General features: G+C 52.4%; 1 protein-coding gene across 2 annotated transcripts in view; it reads left to right on the top strand.

The window, feature by feature from the left end:
• The window catches only part of PTPA (protein phosphatase 2 phosphatase activator), a 32,038-nt gene extending 16,212 nt beyond the window's left edge, over positions 1-15,826 (top strand). For both annotated transcript variants that reach the window (XM_037797990.1, XM_037797991.1), the window contains exons 5-10: positions 367-484; positions 2,456-2,555; positions 3,515-3,639; positions 4,730-4,830; positions 9,651-9,758; positions 14,251-15,826. In XM_037797990.1, the coding sequence (XP_037653918.1) occupies positions 367-484; positions 2,456-2,555; positions 3,515-3,639; positions 4,730-4,830; positions 9,651-9,758; positions 14,251-14,328 (630 nt within the window). In that variant the 3' untranslated portion in view covers positions 14,329-15,826. The remainder of the gene's footprint in view (positions 1-366; positions 485-2,455; positions 2,556-3,514; positions 3,640-4,729; positions 4,831-9,650; positions 9,759-14,250) is intronic.
• Positions 15,827-16,335: the final 509 nt, after the last annotated feature.

Genomic DNA, 16,335 nt, shown 5'->3' with positions numbered 1-16,335 from the left:
GTCATCTGTGGGGATAATAGTACGGACCTCCCAGAATCTCCATGGGGCTCCAGTGAGTTTTCAGATGGGAGAGTTGAGTGGCTTCTTTTCCAAATCCTCTTGTCTTGCCTCCAGATCCTTGACCTCTGGGAGAGCGGTCAGCAGATGAAAAGTCCCCCAGGGTAGTCTCTCTGTTGTGCAAGAATAAATGCTCTCCCTCTTCTGCCTGGGAGACCCTGCCCCTTCCCTTTGTGGTCCAGTCAGAGCAGGGAGCCGGGATGGCCTGGCGTGGCAGCCTGGGCCCCTAGCCAGATCTTACCGTGGGTGTCTGCCCACTGGGATGCTGCCTAATCTCCTGCCACCACTTTGTGTCTCTTGTATTATCAGGAAGCAGAAAACTTGGTGGCCACAGTGGTCCCCACCCATCTGGCAGCTGCTGTGCCTGAGGTGGCTGTTTACCTGAAGGAGTCAGTGGGGAACTCCACACGCATCGACTATGGCACAGGTATCTGCCCATTCCCAGGGCCCAGTGGGGCTCTTGCACTTATTTGGCATCACTGCTTTCTTTTCTTGGGCTGCTTCCTCTTTGCTCTGGATTGTCTTGGGCTCTCCAAGCAAACAAGAGGTCGCCAAGCCCCCGTAACCAGAGGGGGCCAGCTTGGGTGTGGTGTAGCTGGGTACTGGGTGGCCCGCTGCTGCTCCTGTGGCTCCAGCCTGGTCCACCAGGGAGAGTAGATGTCATATGCATGTGCCTGTATGTGCCCGGATGATTTCTCTGTTCTTCATAAAGATGGTCTCTCTGTGACCTCATCATCGTCAAATCATCACCAAAACAGTTTGTTGAGCACTTAACTGTATGTCTCAAGGCAGCTATTTACAGAAGCCTTGAGAAATTAAAGAGCTTGGTCTACCTCTGGTAAGCATAGTGGGACACCGTCTCCCCAAAACTCTTGCCTGTTAGCCAGCTTCTCTATACTGTTGAGCTCTTTGGATCGATTGTCCATGTCAGTCAGCCAAGCTGACTTAGACTTTGAGGAGAGGGAGTGTGTGGGCACCTTAAAAGGGAAGTGTTCTTTCGGTCAGGGGTGGCCTTGACCAGAGAAGGACCCCTGCTTGGTAAAGGCCTACATGTCTTTCTGCCCTGAAGTGGACAAATGCAAGAGCTGCTGCTTTCTCAGAGCCCTCACCTTGCTTGGCGATTGTAGGCCTCAAAGAGGGAGGCCAGACCACAGAGGTTGGCACTGGAGAAGGTCCTTCTTGGACCTGAATCCTGGGTAAGTTTGTCCTCTGCTCCCCTGCTGTGGGGGAACAGTTTTATCTAGCGTTCTTGAGACCGGAAGGATGGGATTTTGACTAAGACCTTCAGGGAAAGATCCCAGAGGGACACCTAATCTGATCAGTGGGTGTTTTCTTAAGCCTGTGCTCTCAGGTATGTAAGAGTTCTTGAGTGATGGTTGCTGGGACTCTGGCAGTTGGAAACTATTGTAGATGAAAGTAACTGAGCATTCCAAGCTCTGGAGGGGACTTCATTCTGCAGAAACAGGACAGGAAGTCAATGAAATATTCTCTCCTTCCTCCCTGCAAATATATTTTTAGACACTATGAACCATAGGATTCAGTCCAAAGTCCAGTCAATAGTTTCTTCAGGGCTGACCATTCCTATCTGACATGACTGGAAAAGAAAGAGGGGGGCCTTTCGACCCTGTAATTGGACCATTCAGTCCCTGCTTAGAAACCTTCTGTGGCTCCCCATTGCTCTTAAGGTAAAATCTGAACTCCTCACTGGCTGTTAAAGCCCACCTGACTTCTCACATCATCTCATTCCATTTTCTCCTTGCTCTTTCTGCTTTAGCTATGCTGGCCTTCTTAGGGTCCTTCAAACAGATCAAACTTTTTCTTGCTTCAGGGCCTTTGCGCATACTATCTCTTCTGTCTAGAACACTCTTCTTACTTCCCCCACCCTTTTTACCTAGCCAACCCCCATTTTTAAGATTTCAGATTAAATGTCACTTCCTAGGGACACCTTCCTTGAACTCTTATGTCCTCCTGTGATATCCTCCAATTATCACCCTATCTTACTCAAGAGCCAGAATCATAGTAGTGATTGCATTTGGAATGTCTGCCCTCTCTGATAGTACACAAACTCTCTGAGGACAGGGACTTGTTCACCGCTGTCTCTAGTGCCTGGCATTGACAGTGACTACCCACATAAATAGGGTGGAATTGATGAGAAGTTAAATCTACAAAATAGGTAAATGCCTTTTTAAAGCCCTGGGCCTTTAGAAGTATAGAATTATAGTACTGGTAGTTCCTGAAAGAGCCTCAGTCTTTCTGATTGGGCAAGAGGCCCTATTATCTCCATGCGACCTCCCTCTGAGGGACAGTGATCAATAATTTGGACTTTGGTGAAACAAAGAAGCAATCCAATTCTTTTTTTTCTGGAAGACTCAACCTCGGCTGTTTTTTCTTCCCGCAGGGCACGAAGCAGCTTTTGCTGCTTTCCTCTGCTGTCTCTGCAAGATTGGGGTTCTCCGGGTGGATGACCAAATAGCTATTGTCTTCAAGGTGTTCAATCGGTGAGGAAGAGGAGGGCAGGAGGGGTGGTTGCTGGGGAGGGGGGACAGGGTGCTGAAGAGGTCTCTTTAGTGGCTGTTGGTTCTCTCATCCCTGTCTCATCAAGCTCTTATCTGTGAATGGAGTCCAAGACACCTCCTTCTAATAGGTTAGATTTTACCTCCAAGTAAAGACAAATGAAGGAGATGTCAAATAATGACTGTTAATGCTTACATGGCATTAGCAGCCACTGTTCTAAGTGCTTTACATATATTAATTCATTTAATTCTCACAACAACCCTGTAAAGTAGTAACTATTATTTTCATTTTACAAATGAGGAAACTGAGGCACAGAGAAATCAGCTGTCTGTTAACCAAGATCACACTGATCAGGGCTGAACCCAGGCAGTCAGGCTCTGAACTGCTGTCCTGTGCCACCCAAACCACCTGCCAGGTAGCACAGGTATATATCAGAGTCACCCAGGGAACTGTTAAAATAATGATGATACTGATTCAGTAGGTCTGTGGTGGAGCCCAGGGAATAGTGTGTTTAAAAACTCCACAGATGACTCTGATGCACAGCCTCTGATAAACTTGAAGATCGGAACAGAAAGGACCTGGGAGATAATCTAATTCAATGCCCATCAACTTTCAGATAGATAAACTGAGGTTATAGAAGTTGAGGCTCCTGCCCAAAGTCTTACAGTTTCTTGGGAGGGAGTTGAGAGCACTTAACCCAGTCAGTGTTTTACCCCTTTCCTGGTTTAAAAGAAAGCTCAGTATATGAGAAAAAAAAATAAAGCTACATTATTTTGAGAGTACCAGCTGATGTATAACTTATGCATGTATTTAATTGAAATAGAGACCAGTTATACTCTTAAACAGTTGTTTCTGTCTTCTTTATGCTTCCAGTGGCAGAGGGATTGAAACTGTCTTTTTACGTTTTGCTTCCTTCCCTTTCTTCCCCCACCATCCAATGCAGATATCTTGAGGTTATGCGGAAACTCCAGAAGACATACAGGATGGAGCCAGCTGGCAGCCAGGGAGTGTGGGGCCTGGATGATTTCCAATTTCTGCCCTTCATCTGGGGCAGTTCGCAACTGATAGGTACTGAAGGACACCTACCCTCCAAGATGCCCCCCACCCAACCAAGGGTGCATTCTGTGCCCCCCCCGCCCCCGCTTCCTTTCTCCTCCTGCCCAGGGCAGACAGTGACAGCTTGTAAAGCAGGGCATTAGCCTGGCCATTGAAGGAGGCTGTTTGCTGTCAACCTTCTGCTGCAAGCCAGCGTGATGGGCTGGGGGAGGCGGAGGCAGAGCAGGCAGAGCACCGCAGAGATAATGGAAAGTGACGTGGCCTGGAGCCAGGGCACTGGCCTGGTGTGTAATGGACTGGTGTGAAATACCTCCCAGCTCCTGGCAGCAGCTGCGGAGTTTTATGTTGAAAATGAGGGGCTCTTTTGACTCGGTGACCAATGTCATCTGCTGTAATGATTGAGTTGGGTGCAAGGGCGCCCTTCAGAGAGCTGCAGCCAAGTGTAGGGTGGTAGACCCGTTTCCCATGGGGCTCAGAAACAGGCCTATTCCCATGGTTCTTCCCCACTTCAAGACTGTTTTTCCAGGTTTGATCAGCTCATCAGGTGGGTGGAGGATGGGTTGGTAATTATAATTATATTTTGACAAAATTAATCGCTTACAAGACAATATTAATAAACGACCATTTGTTGAGTACTTGCTCTGTTTCAGGCACTGTTCCAAGTGCTTCAGGTAGATTATCTCCCTGAATCTTTTCAGTGACACAGTGAAGAAGGGTCTTTGCCAGCATAAGACAAGCCACCATTGAATAGCACTTATCCTCAGGCACTGTGCTAAGCACTTTACACGTGGTAATTATTATTCATACTCAGCAACCCTATGAGGAAGGTGTACTTCTTATCCCCACTTCACAGATGAGAAAACTGAGCCTCAGAGAGCTGAAGTCACTCATCTAAGGTCATACAGCCAGTCAGAGGCAGAGCCAGAGTTTATTATATCAAAACGCACACACACACAAGGCCATTTATTGCTCCTTTGAGGTCAGGCATTGAGGGCATCCTGGGCAGACCTGTGGCTCTCACCTGGTTGTTGACTGTGGCTGGGCTGAGGTACCCAGGTAATGTGAGTCTGGTCCTTAACCCTGGCCTCTTTGCTCTTCCCAGACCACCCGTATTTAGAGCCCAGGCACTTTGTAGATGAGAAGGCTGTGAATGAGAACCACAAGGACTACATGTTCCTGGAGTGTATCCTGTTTATTACTGAGGTAAGGGGAAGGGGGTAAGGGAGAGGTCCATGGCAGCCTCCAGGCTTTGATGAAATGAGGCTAGTAGCTTTGGAGTGAGAGAGGAGCCAGGGTTCCTACCCAAAGATGGCAGGGCTGGCACCAGAGGGCGGTTGCTGAAAAGGAAGCCCATAAGACAGCTTGTAAAAGGTATAGCCAGTGTCCAACCTTCCAGGATCTCCCACAAATCCATGGTCTGGCGTGTCTACTGAACCCCAGGGGATGGTTACTCACTGGAGTTGGTCTGAAGTCTGAAGAGGCTGGGTGGATATTGTTGAGAGGGGGTTCAGCATCTTTTTAGTGTAGACCACAAGGTCTGTAGAGCCAAGTGTGTGTGAATTTGTAGGATGAGGACATGGGGTCCAAGTGAAGTGCTGGAGGTGGAAATGAGCAGGCCTTGGGTGGCAGTCACTGGACTCCCAGCTCACAGACCAGAGTCATTTAACTGGGAGCTTCTGTCCCATCGAGGCAGGATCTCCCAAAGTGTGGCCAAGGATCACTTCCTCAGGGTCACCTGGGGAGCTTGTTAAAATGGCATGTTCCTGGGCCCCACCCCAGCTTTCTGAATCAGAATCTTGGAGGAAATACTGTTCCTAGGGTCTCACTTCTGGGAAGTGTCAGGACTTTTCATTCTTGCCCTTCTGTCCCCCACTCCCACCCCCAAGGATATCCTGGTTTTGCTGTCTGGAGAGGGTTCTTGTCCCCATTCTCTTTCCTGATGCCCCACACATGCCCATTGGTCCCGGCGACACCCCTTTTATACCCATGGATTCCTACCCATGGGAGCTGTTCTCTTGGCTGCCCAAAGGAATAGGGGGAGAGGCCTGCTTAAGCAGTGGTAGCTGCCGAGTGCCTCATGGTAAGCATTCGGTGCAGGCCTCTGCCAAACTCCAGAGGCCAGAGGGGAATGATGCATTTTTCCAAGTCAGCAAATAGAGCTGGACCAAGGGCTGGGCGGCCACTGCTTCATTCTCAGAGATCTGCTGCCTTCAGCAGTGTAGCAGGTCCAAGGTTGGAAGGACTCAGGGGCAGCCTGGCTCACTGCCTTGAGAGTCAGTCACGTGCTGCTTGTCCCTGAAGTGGAATCCGAGGATCTGCGGAGCCCTGGGAAACCCTAGGGTGAGCTGGAGGAGGAGGGTGGGAAGGAGAGGTGCAGTTTCTGTGCTGAGCTGGAGGACGTCTCTTACTTGGGAGATAAAGCTAAGCTGTTTTGGCTCCCCCTGGTGGCTAGCCAAATCCTGGGTCCCCGTCCGTAACACTAATGAGGAGTCTGGCCAGGCCAGGCCTCAGGGAACACGGAGATTGATTTCAAGTTAAAATTTTATATTTTTGGTTGGTTGGTTGATTATGCTGATTTAAAAAAATAATAATAATAATTAAAAAAAGCTTTCCCTAAGTTTGAGACCCAGTTCCTCTGCTATAGGAAATCTTAAATTGGCCACTAGGTGATGCTAAAGGCACATTGTACACATTGTACTTGGGGAAGATTTTCGTGACATTTAATTGGGGGAGAGATGAATAGGGAGGAGAGGGGAGGCCTTAAGAGTTTTGAGTTGTTCTGCATTCCCTCTGCGTGGCCAGATTTTCACGTTGGGTCTAGGCTCTTGGGTATAGTGTTAAAAATTGGGTGTTAGCAATTAAGTGATGATACTAGCAGTGAGACACTGATTGTATACTTTTGAATATATCTCAATACAGTATAAAAAAAATATTGGTTGTTAGGAGGGGGTGTACCCCATGAGCTGAGGTGACTGTAGCAAAAGCCCCCTTTACCCACTTGGTCAGCCTAGACCCAGGCTGGTGTGGTTGGTTGCAGCACACCATGTGTTAGTTCTTCCGAGCTTGGGACCAGCTTTTTGCAGCCCCTTGTTGGTGGTGAGTGAGTGACCTGGCCTGGCTCACCCTGACAAAGGGAAGGCTGAAGGCTGGACACTAGGATGTAAGGCTTGGAGGCCTGGGTAGGAGTTCTGTGCGCTTTGATCAGGAAGGAGGCGGTTTTGCCTCTGGAGATCTGGGAATCTCTCTGGGCTGGTGCAGTTAGGAGAATAAACAGAACAACAAAAAGTTGGAACTGGGCTTCCCCTCCCGGGCTTCAGCAGGGACCTGCCCTGGTAGTCCTGGGCATCCCAGACGAAGGAGGAGAATCCTCCCCACCTCCCCCCACCCCCTTTCAGGGCTTCTGCTGCTTCGGGAAATGTAGCCCTGGCGCCTTTAAGAGTCCAGGCAGGAAAAGAATTTCAGTTTCAATCTGGCTTCTAAATTTGGAGTTTTGGGAAGGGAGGGATCAGATTTCAGCTGGAAGGGAAGGAGCTGACAGGAAGGCGCTGTGCAGTGCCTCCCCCCTTCCCCCACCCCATCCCCCCTCAGTTACTGACAGAGGAACCATTTACAAAAGGCCGATTCTCTGGGGAGTGGAGAGGCAGGAACGCAGCGTCTGTGAGTAATTTCCTGCTCAATATGGCTGCTCTGACTCACACGATTCCCCTGGGGTCACTGCGGGACTGCAGCTTGCTTGCTCGTTCTCGCTCTTTCTCTTCTCCCTTTGTGGCTAGAATGAGCTAATTTTTTTTTCTTGTCTTTTCGCCCCTGATTCCTTTTTTTCCCCTCATCTGTTTTCCTTTCCCAGAGTCGCAAAGCCCCCTCTGAAGGACATAGGGAGATCTCAGGACACAGAAGGCCTCAAGAGAGGTGGTCCCTCTTGGGAAACAGCATCTCTGGCCTTTCCACTGGTGGGGGTCCAGGGCCATTGGGGCTCTGGAGCACAGGCCTCACGCTGGCTCTTCCATCAGCCCAGAGAAGCCTTTTGGGGACCCTTCCCATGCCCTAGTCAGCAGGGCTGGCCCAGGAAGCTCAGCCTCTGGTTTTGCAGTGTCCGTCTGCCTGCCTTTGCCCCTGAGCCCTTAGCGAGCAGGCCTCTGAGCTGCTGCAGTTGGACAGAGCCACCAGGGTGCCTTCAGGGTGGCTTGCCCACAGGGCCTTGTCCAAAGAGTGAAGTTGATTACACAGTTCAAATTATCCCTAAGCCTGGAAGTGTGCAGCAGAGGACTGGAGCTTGGCCCTCCCCAAGGAGCAGAGAGCCTGGGGAAGGGGCGGGGCAAGGAGGGGCTAGTGAGGAAGGGGGTGGGGAGGTTGGGGTGGGGCCTGAATGAGTGGGATGGTTGGAACAAAGCTCCAAACAAAGCTCGGTGAAGGCGAGGCCCCTGTAGGCTGGGTGTGCCAGGCAGCCGTCCTGGAGGAGGGAACCTTGGCTAGAGAGAGAGGAGAAGAAAGCATTCTGGTTGCAGGGAATCGCCCAAGAAAAGCCCTGTTGGGACCAAGGCCCTGGTTTCTGTCTAGTGCCTTAGGCTGTGGCCTCAGTGGTGGGGATCCTGAAAGAGAAGGGAAGGTTCTTTGCTACCAGAGGTGAGACAGGCTCTTTGAAGAATTGGGCCAGGGGATGGGAGACGACAGAGGTAAAATGGAAGCTTTGTGGGCTTTAAAATGTCTTAAGGGTTGTCTTACTGGAGAAGGTGAGAGGTCTATAAGAGTGGGTCAGCCAGATAGCAAGCCACAGCTGAAGGGTGGGGGTTAGGGCTGTGCCACTGAAGGCCCTTAAAATTACAACTCCCAACATGGAGACAGAGCCTCAAGCTTATCCCTCCTCCCTGAAATAGCTCTCACCCAGCCCCCCAACTCCCTGCACAGCCTCTTCTGGAACCTTCCACCCACTCAGGGTCCAAGTCACTGCTTCCTTTGCCAGGCTCAGTGCCTATGTTTCTCATTCCTCTGAAGTTTAGGACTCAGGGTGCTGAACCCTGTTCCTCTAGCATAAATGCTGCTGTCAGCACCAGGGTAGAGGTGGGGGTGGTTGAGGGGATTAGGAACTGCTTGGATAATAAATACAAGTAAATGTACTGACCTCATGGTGTCCAAGGGATGTATGCAGGCATATGAGCCTCCTTGTCTTAGTGCTGTGGTTGCTGATGTCATGGGAACTTCACTGGGCTTGCTGCAGAATTTTCTCTCTTCCCTGAGGGTCAGATTCTTTGCAAGAGGAGAGCCTAGGAATGGAGCTGTCCTTGCCCCTGACTGCTGTTTGCTGCTGTGGTTGTCATCCCTTCCCCACCTCCTGGCTGGGCCAGGCTGGTTTTCTAAGCAGACCTTCCTCCCAGAATCTACTGCAAGCAACCCCTGTCACACATCTGGCTCCCTTTCTTCCCTCCTTCTGCCTGCTATGCAGAGGGTAGTCGGATGCCTGGGTTTGAATCTCACTCACTCTGGTCCTTCCCCAAATTGTCACCTCCCTCTGCTCTTCCAGCTCTGCCAGTGGCAGGTGCAGACCAGGTGCCAGTGGCTGAGCCTGCCCTTTGTATGAGGGTAGGGCGGGGAAAGGGATGGACTGGGAAGGATTGGGGTCCAAGCTGCTGCTGCTGCTTTATCTGAATGGGAGTGAGTCACAGTGTCGAAGAGACACTCTGTGACTCCTGGGGAGTTGATGGGAGCTGTACCAGGAATTTGACTGGAGATTTCATTTTCCTGTGGATTTGTTGGGAGATGGGAATCAGGCTTGTTCTTTTGGCTGTGGGAGAAACAGGTGCCTGGGGGTGGCTGGGCAAGGGAGGTTATGTTTTCTCAGTAGACCTCTCAGGCCAAGAGGGACCTTGTATCTGGCACTTATGTGTGCCTGTCTGTGTATGTGTACACAGGCAGATAGATGCTTGTGGCCCAAGTGTGTGTTTGTGTGGGCATGACCATGCTTCAGGGGAGAAGGGTTGAGATTTCAGGCTGCCCCACTTCTCCAGCTTGTGGTCTCTCTTTTCCAGATGAAGACAGGCCCCTTTGCAGAACACTCCAACCAACTGTGGAACATCAGTGCTGTCCCCTCCTGGTCTAAAGTGAACCAGGGTCTCATCCGCATGTATAAGGCTGAGGTGAGTGGGGGCTGGTGGCCTTCATTGCCCCTGCAGCTACACTGGGGAACTGGGGCTGAGGACAAAGCAGAAGATGTGAGTCCTGGGGCTGCTGCCCGGCCTCCCACCCACGCACCCACCCACACACACACCCAACTGTTATGCTCTGAATCTTAGGCCAGTTCCTCTAATACTTGGGGCCTCAGAATCTCCCCTCTGTGGAATGGGCAGTTGAAAAAGCACCAGACTGAGTGAGGCCCAGCTCTGCTCTAATTAGTTTGGTGACTAGGGCAAGTCTCTGCTTCTTGGTGGGCCTCAGTTCTCACCTGTTAAATGACCAAAGGTTCCTTGCAGCGCAGACAGGCTCTGTAGCTGTCTCTTTTTTGAGGGGGTGGGGGAGGGGGGCTGGGAACAAAAGTGGTGCTTCCCGAAACCTTAGTATGTGTGATTATGGGGGATTGCAGTCTAGGGCAGAGGGTGGGAATTGGTATTTTTAATGAGCTCCTCAGGTGATTTTTTTTCAACTTTTTATTTTCAAAAATAATTTCAAACTTACTAGACAGTTGCAAAAATATAACAAACCCCATACAGAGAATGCCACCCTACCCGTACCTCTTTACAGATCCGCAGATCCCCCAATTTTAACCTTCAAATCAACTTTCAGGTGATTTTGATGCAGGTGGTCTGCCCTCCTCTTAAACCTGAATCCAGAATAGGGAGGCAGGGAGAGGCTGTGGTTTCCTGGAGCACCCCCTGCTGGGAGGTGGCTGCCTGGTGGCTCCAAGGGTGCTCTCCTACCCTCTCTCCTTGTCTTCTTCCAGCCAAGGAGGTGTTTTTTTTTCTCTTGCAAGTAGGTAGGGGACATTTCTGTTTTGCCCTTTCTCTTCCACCAGCTCCTTCCACACCTTAGGCAGACTAGTCCTAGAATTGCTTGACCTTGGCTGGGGAAGGACCTGGATGTGATGTTCCTCACCTGGGGCTGGGCAGGTAGATGGGCTCTCTAAGTCCCCTTGCTCCCCCGCTTAGGTTGGCCCTGATGGCTTTTTCATGGTATCAGATACTGTCCCTTGGGTGTCCATCTCTTGACCCTTGGCCATCCCATTTCTTTCTGGGAAAGAGTTGCTCCTGATGTACTTCCTTAGGCCTAGAGCTTATCAATGGAGGCAGGGGAATGGGGAGGAAAGGGTTTTACAGGAGCCAGGTGAGGTTTGATAGCACAAGTACTTCCAGTTGGGCTGGCTCCCTCTGCATGGCCCTGAAGGGGTTAATGGTGCTGGAGCTGACCGGACCTGGCCCTCTCCCCCTCCAGCTCCCCCTCCCCCTCCCCATCCCTTTCCTCTGGACTTTACATCCTGTGTTTAGGTTCCAACCCACATACCTCTCTAATCTGAGTGGCTTCGTTTGCTGGGGCTGTACAGTCTCCTTCCGGCAGCCCTCCCTGTCTCTCCACTCCACCTCTCCCTTGCCTAGAGAGCACCCGGGTCACTGTCCTCTGGGTGTCCTGTTGTTCCTGACACCTCCACCCCTGCTCAGTCCCACAGAGGGTGTGGATGGGGACTACATCATCCTGCTTAGCTCTCCCCACTGCTAGGGCTGTCTTGCAGCATGTGAGGGGTGCCCATCTCCCCTCCAGCATGCCACTCCCCCACCTCCTGGCATGTCACAGGTAGGACTCTATGGCTGGCTTTCCTTGCTTGGGATCTTAGATGCTCTCCTTTCTGCAGGTCTCTTAGCTGAGTGACTCTAAACTTAATCTTGACCAAGGCCTCCTGAGGGCAGAGCAAGATACCCTGCTCTTCCCTTTCCGCTACCTGCCCCCACTTTCTAGAGGCAAAAGAACTCCAGGCTGAAAGAGGATGAGGGATGAGCAAATTAAGATTTAGAAGGGTGATGGTGCAGCAAGAATATAAGAACAAAACAGTCCACAGTAGAAAAGTCAGTATTTTTATGGATGTCGAATATGAGGACAGCGATCGAAAACTGCCATCACTCAGGACAAGAGGGAGGTGCTCTAGTAGATAACAAAGCATCCTTCCTGAACATAGGGGAAATTCCAGCTCTGGATGCACGCATGTACTGTGGGAGCTTGCAGCCTTGCCAAGCATTGTGTGGCTAATGCTGTAACTCACTAACTTTAGTTTATGAACACCAAGCCTTTGTAATGTTCAATATCATTTATAAGTTACTAGTAAGTAGCCCTTAGTCTCTGGTCCATGAGAGTACATGGAATTGTGTGTTCTTTGTCCAGAAGGGCCAAGAAAAGGCTTGGCTCTTTCAGACCAGGTCTCAGTCTGTGGGCAGGACCTGAGAGGCCCACCAGTCTTGAAGTCTAGAAGGGGTTAGCAAGGCCAGGGCCCACCAGCTAGAGTTGGCTGCTGGAGAGGAGTTGGCCTCTCTGTGCTGACACAAAGGCCTAACCAGGCCCTGGCACCAGATGTCCTTCTTCAGGCAGCCCAAACTAACTGCACTGTCAAGATGCCTGGCCTCGCCTTTTTGACTGAAGAACCAAATGCTTTCATGGGCCTGTGTGGTACAGGGCCTGTCTTTCCTGAGGGCTGTCACTATGCTGGTGCCACCCTGGGAAGGTCCTTGTCAGGACCTGAGAGCCCCTTCTCCCTTCAGTCACCTCAGAGGGCCTCTGGTCCCAGCCTGTTGCCTGGGCCTCTAGCTAGAAGGTCCGTGAGTGGACAGGATAAAGCCACCCAGGTACGTGGGGTGGGACTCTTGGGGCAGTTTATCTGGGCTGCGCCTTACTGGAATATAGTCCTGACCAGAGGCTCCCTTCTGCTCTTGCCCTGGAACCTTAGACTTCCTTTGCCCCAAACATCCTCTTGACTTTAGCCCAGCTCCTTGCCTCTCCCCTGGCCCTGGAGAAGCCTGTTCTGGGGCTCCTTGGCATCTCAGGGGAGGACATCTGTCTGCCCCCTCCCCCTCAGCCTCTTGCCTTTACAGCTCCTCTTGAATGAGAGCTGGAAGCATGATGACCTTTGACCCCTGTTGGAATTCCAGGGCCCTAGGGGGCCCCCTTTTCCAAACTCCCACCACTTCGTGATGACATAAGCACAATGGCAGCTGCCTTTGCTCTGGCCCAGCTCTGCTGCTGCTCCCTCCTTCCCCCAGGGACCACCCCCAGCTGTCTGCTCCCCACTTTCTCTCCTCAAGGGCCAGGAGACTGGCTGTGGCCAGAATCCCTACCCCTCCCACACTGCAGCTTAGCCCCCTGCCCTTCCTTAACTACACAAAAGATTTCTCTTTGCCTGTTCCCCTTCTGGGCCTCATTTTGGCCTTGTGGACCATCCCTCACCCCAAAACACACAGAGCTGACCGAGACCTCCTCTTTCTGTGTCTCTCTCCTTCATTTCTGCAACTGGTTCTTGAGGGAATGTGGGCCTAGTCATGGCACCCCTTTGTCCTTCTAAGTTAGTTGGAGGTTGAGACCACAGTGGTGGAGTATAGTCCTCATCTCTTCTGGAGGTCCTAGGTCTTGTTCTCCCTTAGTCGAGAGGTGTCCCGCACATTCTGGCTGTTTCTGTGGCCAAAGGTGTGGGAGGAGGCCCTGCGCCAGCCTGGCAGATCCCCACATGCCCAGAACCACTGCCTGTTGGGAGCCAACTAGGGACCAGAGCCTGTGTGGTGCTCTGGGCTGGGTGCAGGTAGGCTGGGAGCAGGGACCCTGATCTCTCCCTGTCCTGTGCTGTGCTGAAGCAGCACCCGGGCTGGAGGGACATGTGCCTGGAGGTTGGCCTGGCTGTGGAACAACTGATCTCCCCAATTCCCCTCCTGTCAGAGCCCTGGGGCTGAGGCTGGGCTGGACTGGGTTCAGGGAGTATGTCTATCCCCCTGCTCAGCTGCATCCCTGTTCAGCAGTCCCCCTGTTCAGCCCTGTTTTTTTCCTGCCCTGTGCACAGGCTGCTGGGAATTGCTCTGGGGGTGGGGGATTGTCAGCTGGTTCTTATTGTCTCATTCTGAAGTGCCAAGATGCCTTTTTTTTTTTTAGTCCAGAGAACTGAGAACCTGAGAAAATGGGCCTTGGCCCCTTCTCAGGCTTGTGTATAAATGTCTCCAAGCTGCTTGTCCAGGGGCTGGGACCTGGGCTTGCAGGGTCCCCACAGGATCTGGGAGGGTTATTCTCATGTCTGGCCCTCAGTTTCTCCCTTGGGGCCAAGTAATGTCACAGGGCTGTCTCCCTTCTTGGCTTCTGCCTTGTGGGTTGGGTTCCCCGCCCCCTTCATTGCTATTTCTCTCATTATTTGGGAGTCTTTGGATGGAAGGGACATGTCAAGCCCCCAAAGGCCTGGGGGCTGCTCTGTGATGGGCCTACTTCCTGGGCCCTGGTTGGACCCCCTCTGGGAACTGCTCTGCTTCTAGTCCCAGCCCTCGTGGTGGCTCAGGGGTCCCCGTGAGGCCCAAGAGGCTGAACAGGCCTTGGTGGGGTTGCTCAAGGAAGCTGCTGGTGGGGCCTCCCTGTAGTGCAGCTGTCACCTTTCTTTTCTTACCCCCTCCTTCCTCACAGTGCCTGGAGAAGTTCCCTGTGATCCAACACTTCAAGTTTGGGAGCCTGCTGCCCATCCAGCCTGTCACATCGTGCTAGGAGGGGCTGAGCAGCCAGAGCCACCCAGGCTGCTGTTCCTGTGCCTGCCCTCCCCTATCCCAGCTACGGCCCCCTCCCCGCCCTCCTCCCCTCTGTTCTTTCTGTTTGGTGAGAGGCTGTTTACTAGGGTGGGGTGGTGAGCATGGGATTGAGGTGGGGCTCAGAGTGTAAAGCTGGAGGACTCAAGTTGGGAGAAGTGACCAAAGTGTGGCTGGTTTCCTGACCTCCCCTGTGGTGGAGGGGCAAGAGAATGGGGGCTGGGTCAGGATCCCTGGGCCGCTCACTCCTATTCCTGTCCCTCCCTCTCCTACCTTCTATCCTGTCCTGTCCCATTTTGAGACCTGGGGTTATTCTGCACACTGTGGGGAAGGAGGATATTTTGCTGTTTCCATGACTTTCCCCTCCTCTGTCCCATTGCCTTTCTGAGGGTTGGAGCAATTGCTCCCTGCAGGGTGAGTGAATTTCCTGAGTCCCTGGTTTCCACTCTTTGAGTGGGTTCTGGATCCTCTAAGACTGGTGGCCAGCTAGGCGGGGTGGGCTGAGGTGGGGAAGGGAGAAGCCTTGGTTGTGCTGGCTGGTGACCCCTTGGCACCTCTCTTCTCAGCTGCTCCCTGGGCCTGAGGGAACATGTGTCCAGAGCCTCATCCTGGCTCTTCCATTCTTTGGCTGAGTTTCCTGGCCATAGCCAACCTGTCCCCTTCCTCAGCTATGGAAGCTGCCCTTTGAGAGGCACTGGGTTCCTGGGAGGGGTTGGGCTGGGCTTACCTACCCACCCTCACCAGCTAACTGGGTGAGGGAGAGGCCTGTCTTTGCAAAGTTTTCCCTGACTGGGAGGGGGTGGTAAAGGCTCAGGGAGAACCTGGATTCGTCTCAGCCATCTTCTGCCTCCTCACTGCCACTTGCTTCTCCTCCCAAGGCCCCTTGGCCCAGCTTCTCTGCTCCCCTCAGTGGTGAGTGGGCAGTGGGAAGCTTAGAAAGCAGCAGCCCCCACTGCCTTGTCCTCCCACCTCCCTGGGATGAGGTAAGCAATGGCTCCCCCAGCCTGGGCATTGGTTCTGAGGATGGACAGGGGTCTGGGGCTGGACAGGCCCTCTCCTAGGGATGAGGGGGTGCTGGCAGCAGCACTCCAGTTCCTGAGATTTCTTCTAGGGCTGTTCCCAGGCCTGGTTCTTCCCTGCTGAAGCCTAGACCTGCCCTTCTCTACCAGTCCCATATCTGGGGCCCACATACGATTTGGCAGGGAGAGCACTTGAGAAGCACAATACAGGGGCTTGGCCCTCAGATCCAGGCCAGTGGTCTGGGTAGAGACTGGGGTAGGGCCACAAGAGTCACAGGAATAAAGCTTTTCCAGGAGAGGCTTAGTACCTGCCTCCCTCCCATGGTCCAGCCACTGCCCTCTTGGCATTTCCTGCCCTGTGCTAGTGCCCCTCTTTCCCTCCCCACCCAGCTCCTTGCGCCTTTGTTGCTGTTTGGATTAAAGCCTCTGTTTTACACCTGCCACCTGTGTGGAGTCTGTCTTTTCCTCCCACATGCTTGTTCCATCTCTGGAGGACAATTATCATCCCCTTCCCTCAGACCATAGTGTCTGGGCTTGAGCTGTTATAGGAGGGATCTGGGTTGAGCCTTTCCTGGGCAGCAAGAAGGCACCCTGCTGAATGTGTAAGGTTGCCCAAGCAGGTTTTGGAGCAGAAACCTGGGTTCAAATCCTAGCTCTCCCCACTCCCCACCCCCAGGTGCAAGATCTTGAGTAAGTTACTGAGTCTCTCTGAACCTCAGCTTCCTCGTCTATAAAATGGGGACAACCACAGGGTGGTTGTCAGGAGTGATGAAAGGATGTGAGGTCCTCAGCCCAGGTTCTGGTGCTAAGCAAATGCCTCGTGGGTGCTGCAGCTGTTCTTGTGAAGGCAGCCCCTCTGGGTTCCCTGGTCAGCCTGGAGCTGGCTCTGGGGAGCCCTGAAGGGAGACACTGGGGGAGCCTTTGGACTGGTCTTGGCAGTGAAATGTACC

The sequence above is a fragment of the Choloepus didactylus genome, chromosome 10 (genome assembly GCF_015220235.1).
Source record: "Choloepus didactylus isolate mChoDid1 chromosome 10, mChoDid1.pri, whole genome shotgun sequence".
Lineage (NCBI taxonomy): Eukaryota > Metazoa > Chordata > Mammalia > Pilosa > Megalonychidae > Choloepus > Choloepus didactylus.
The sequence above is the reverse complement of the archived record's forward strand: the minus strand, read 5'-3'. Positions and strand labels throughout refer to the sequence as shown.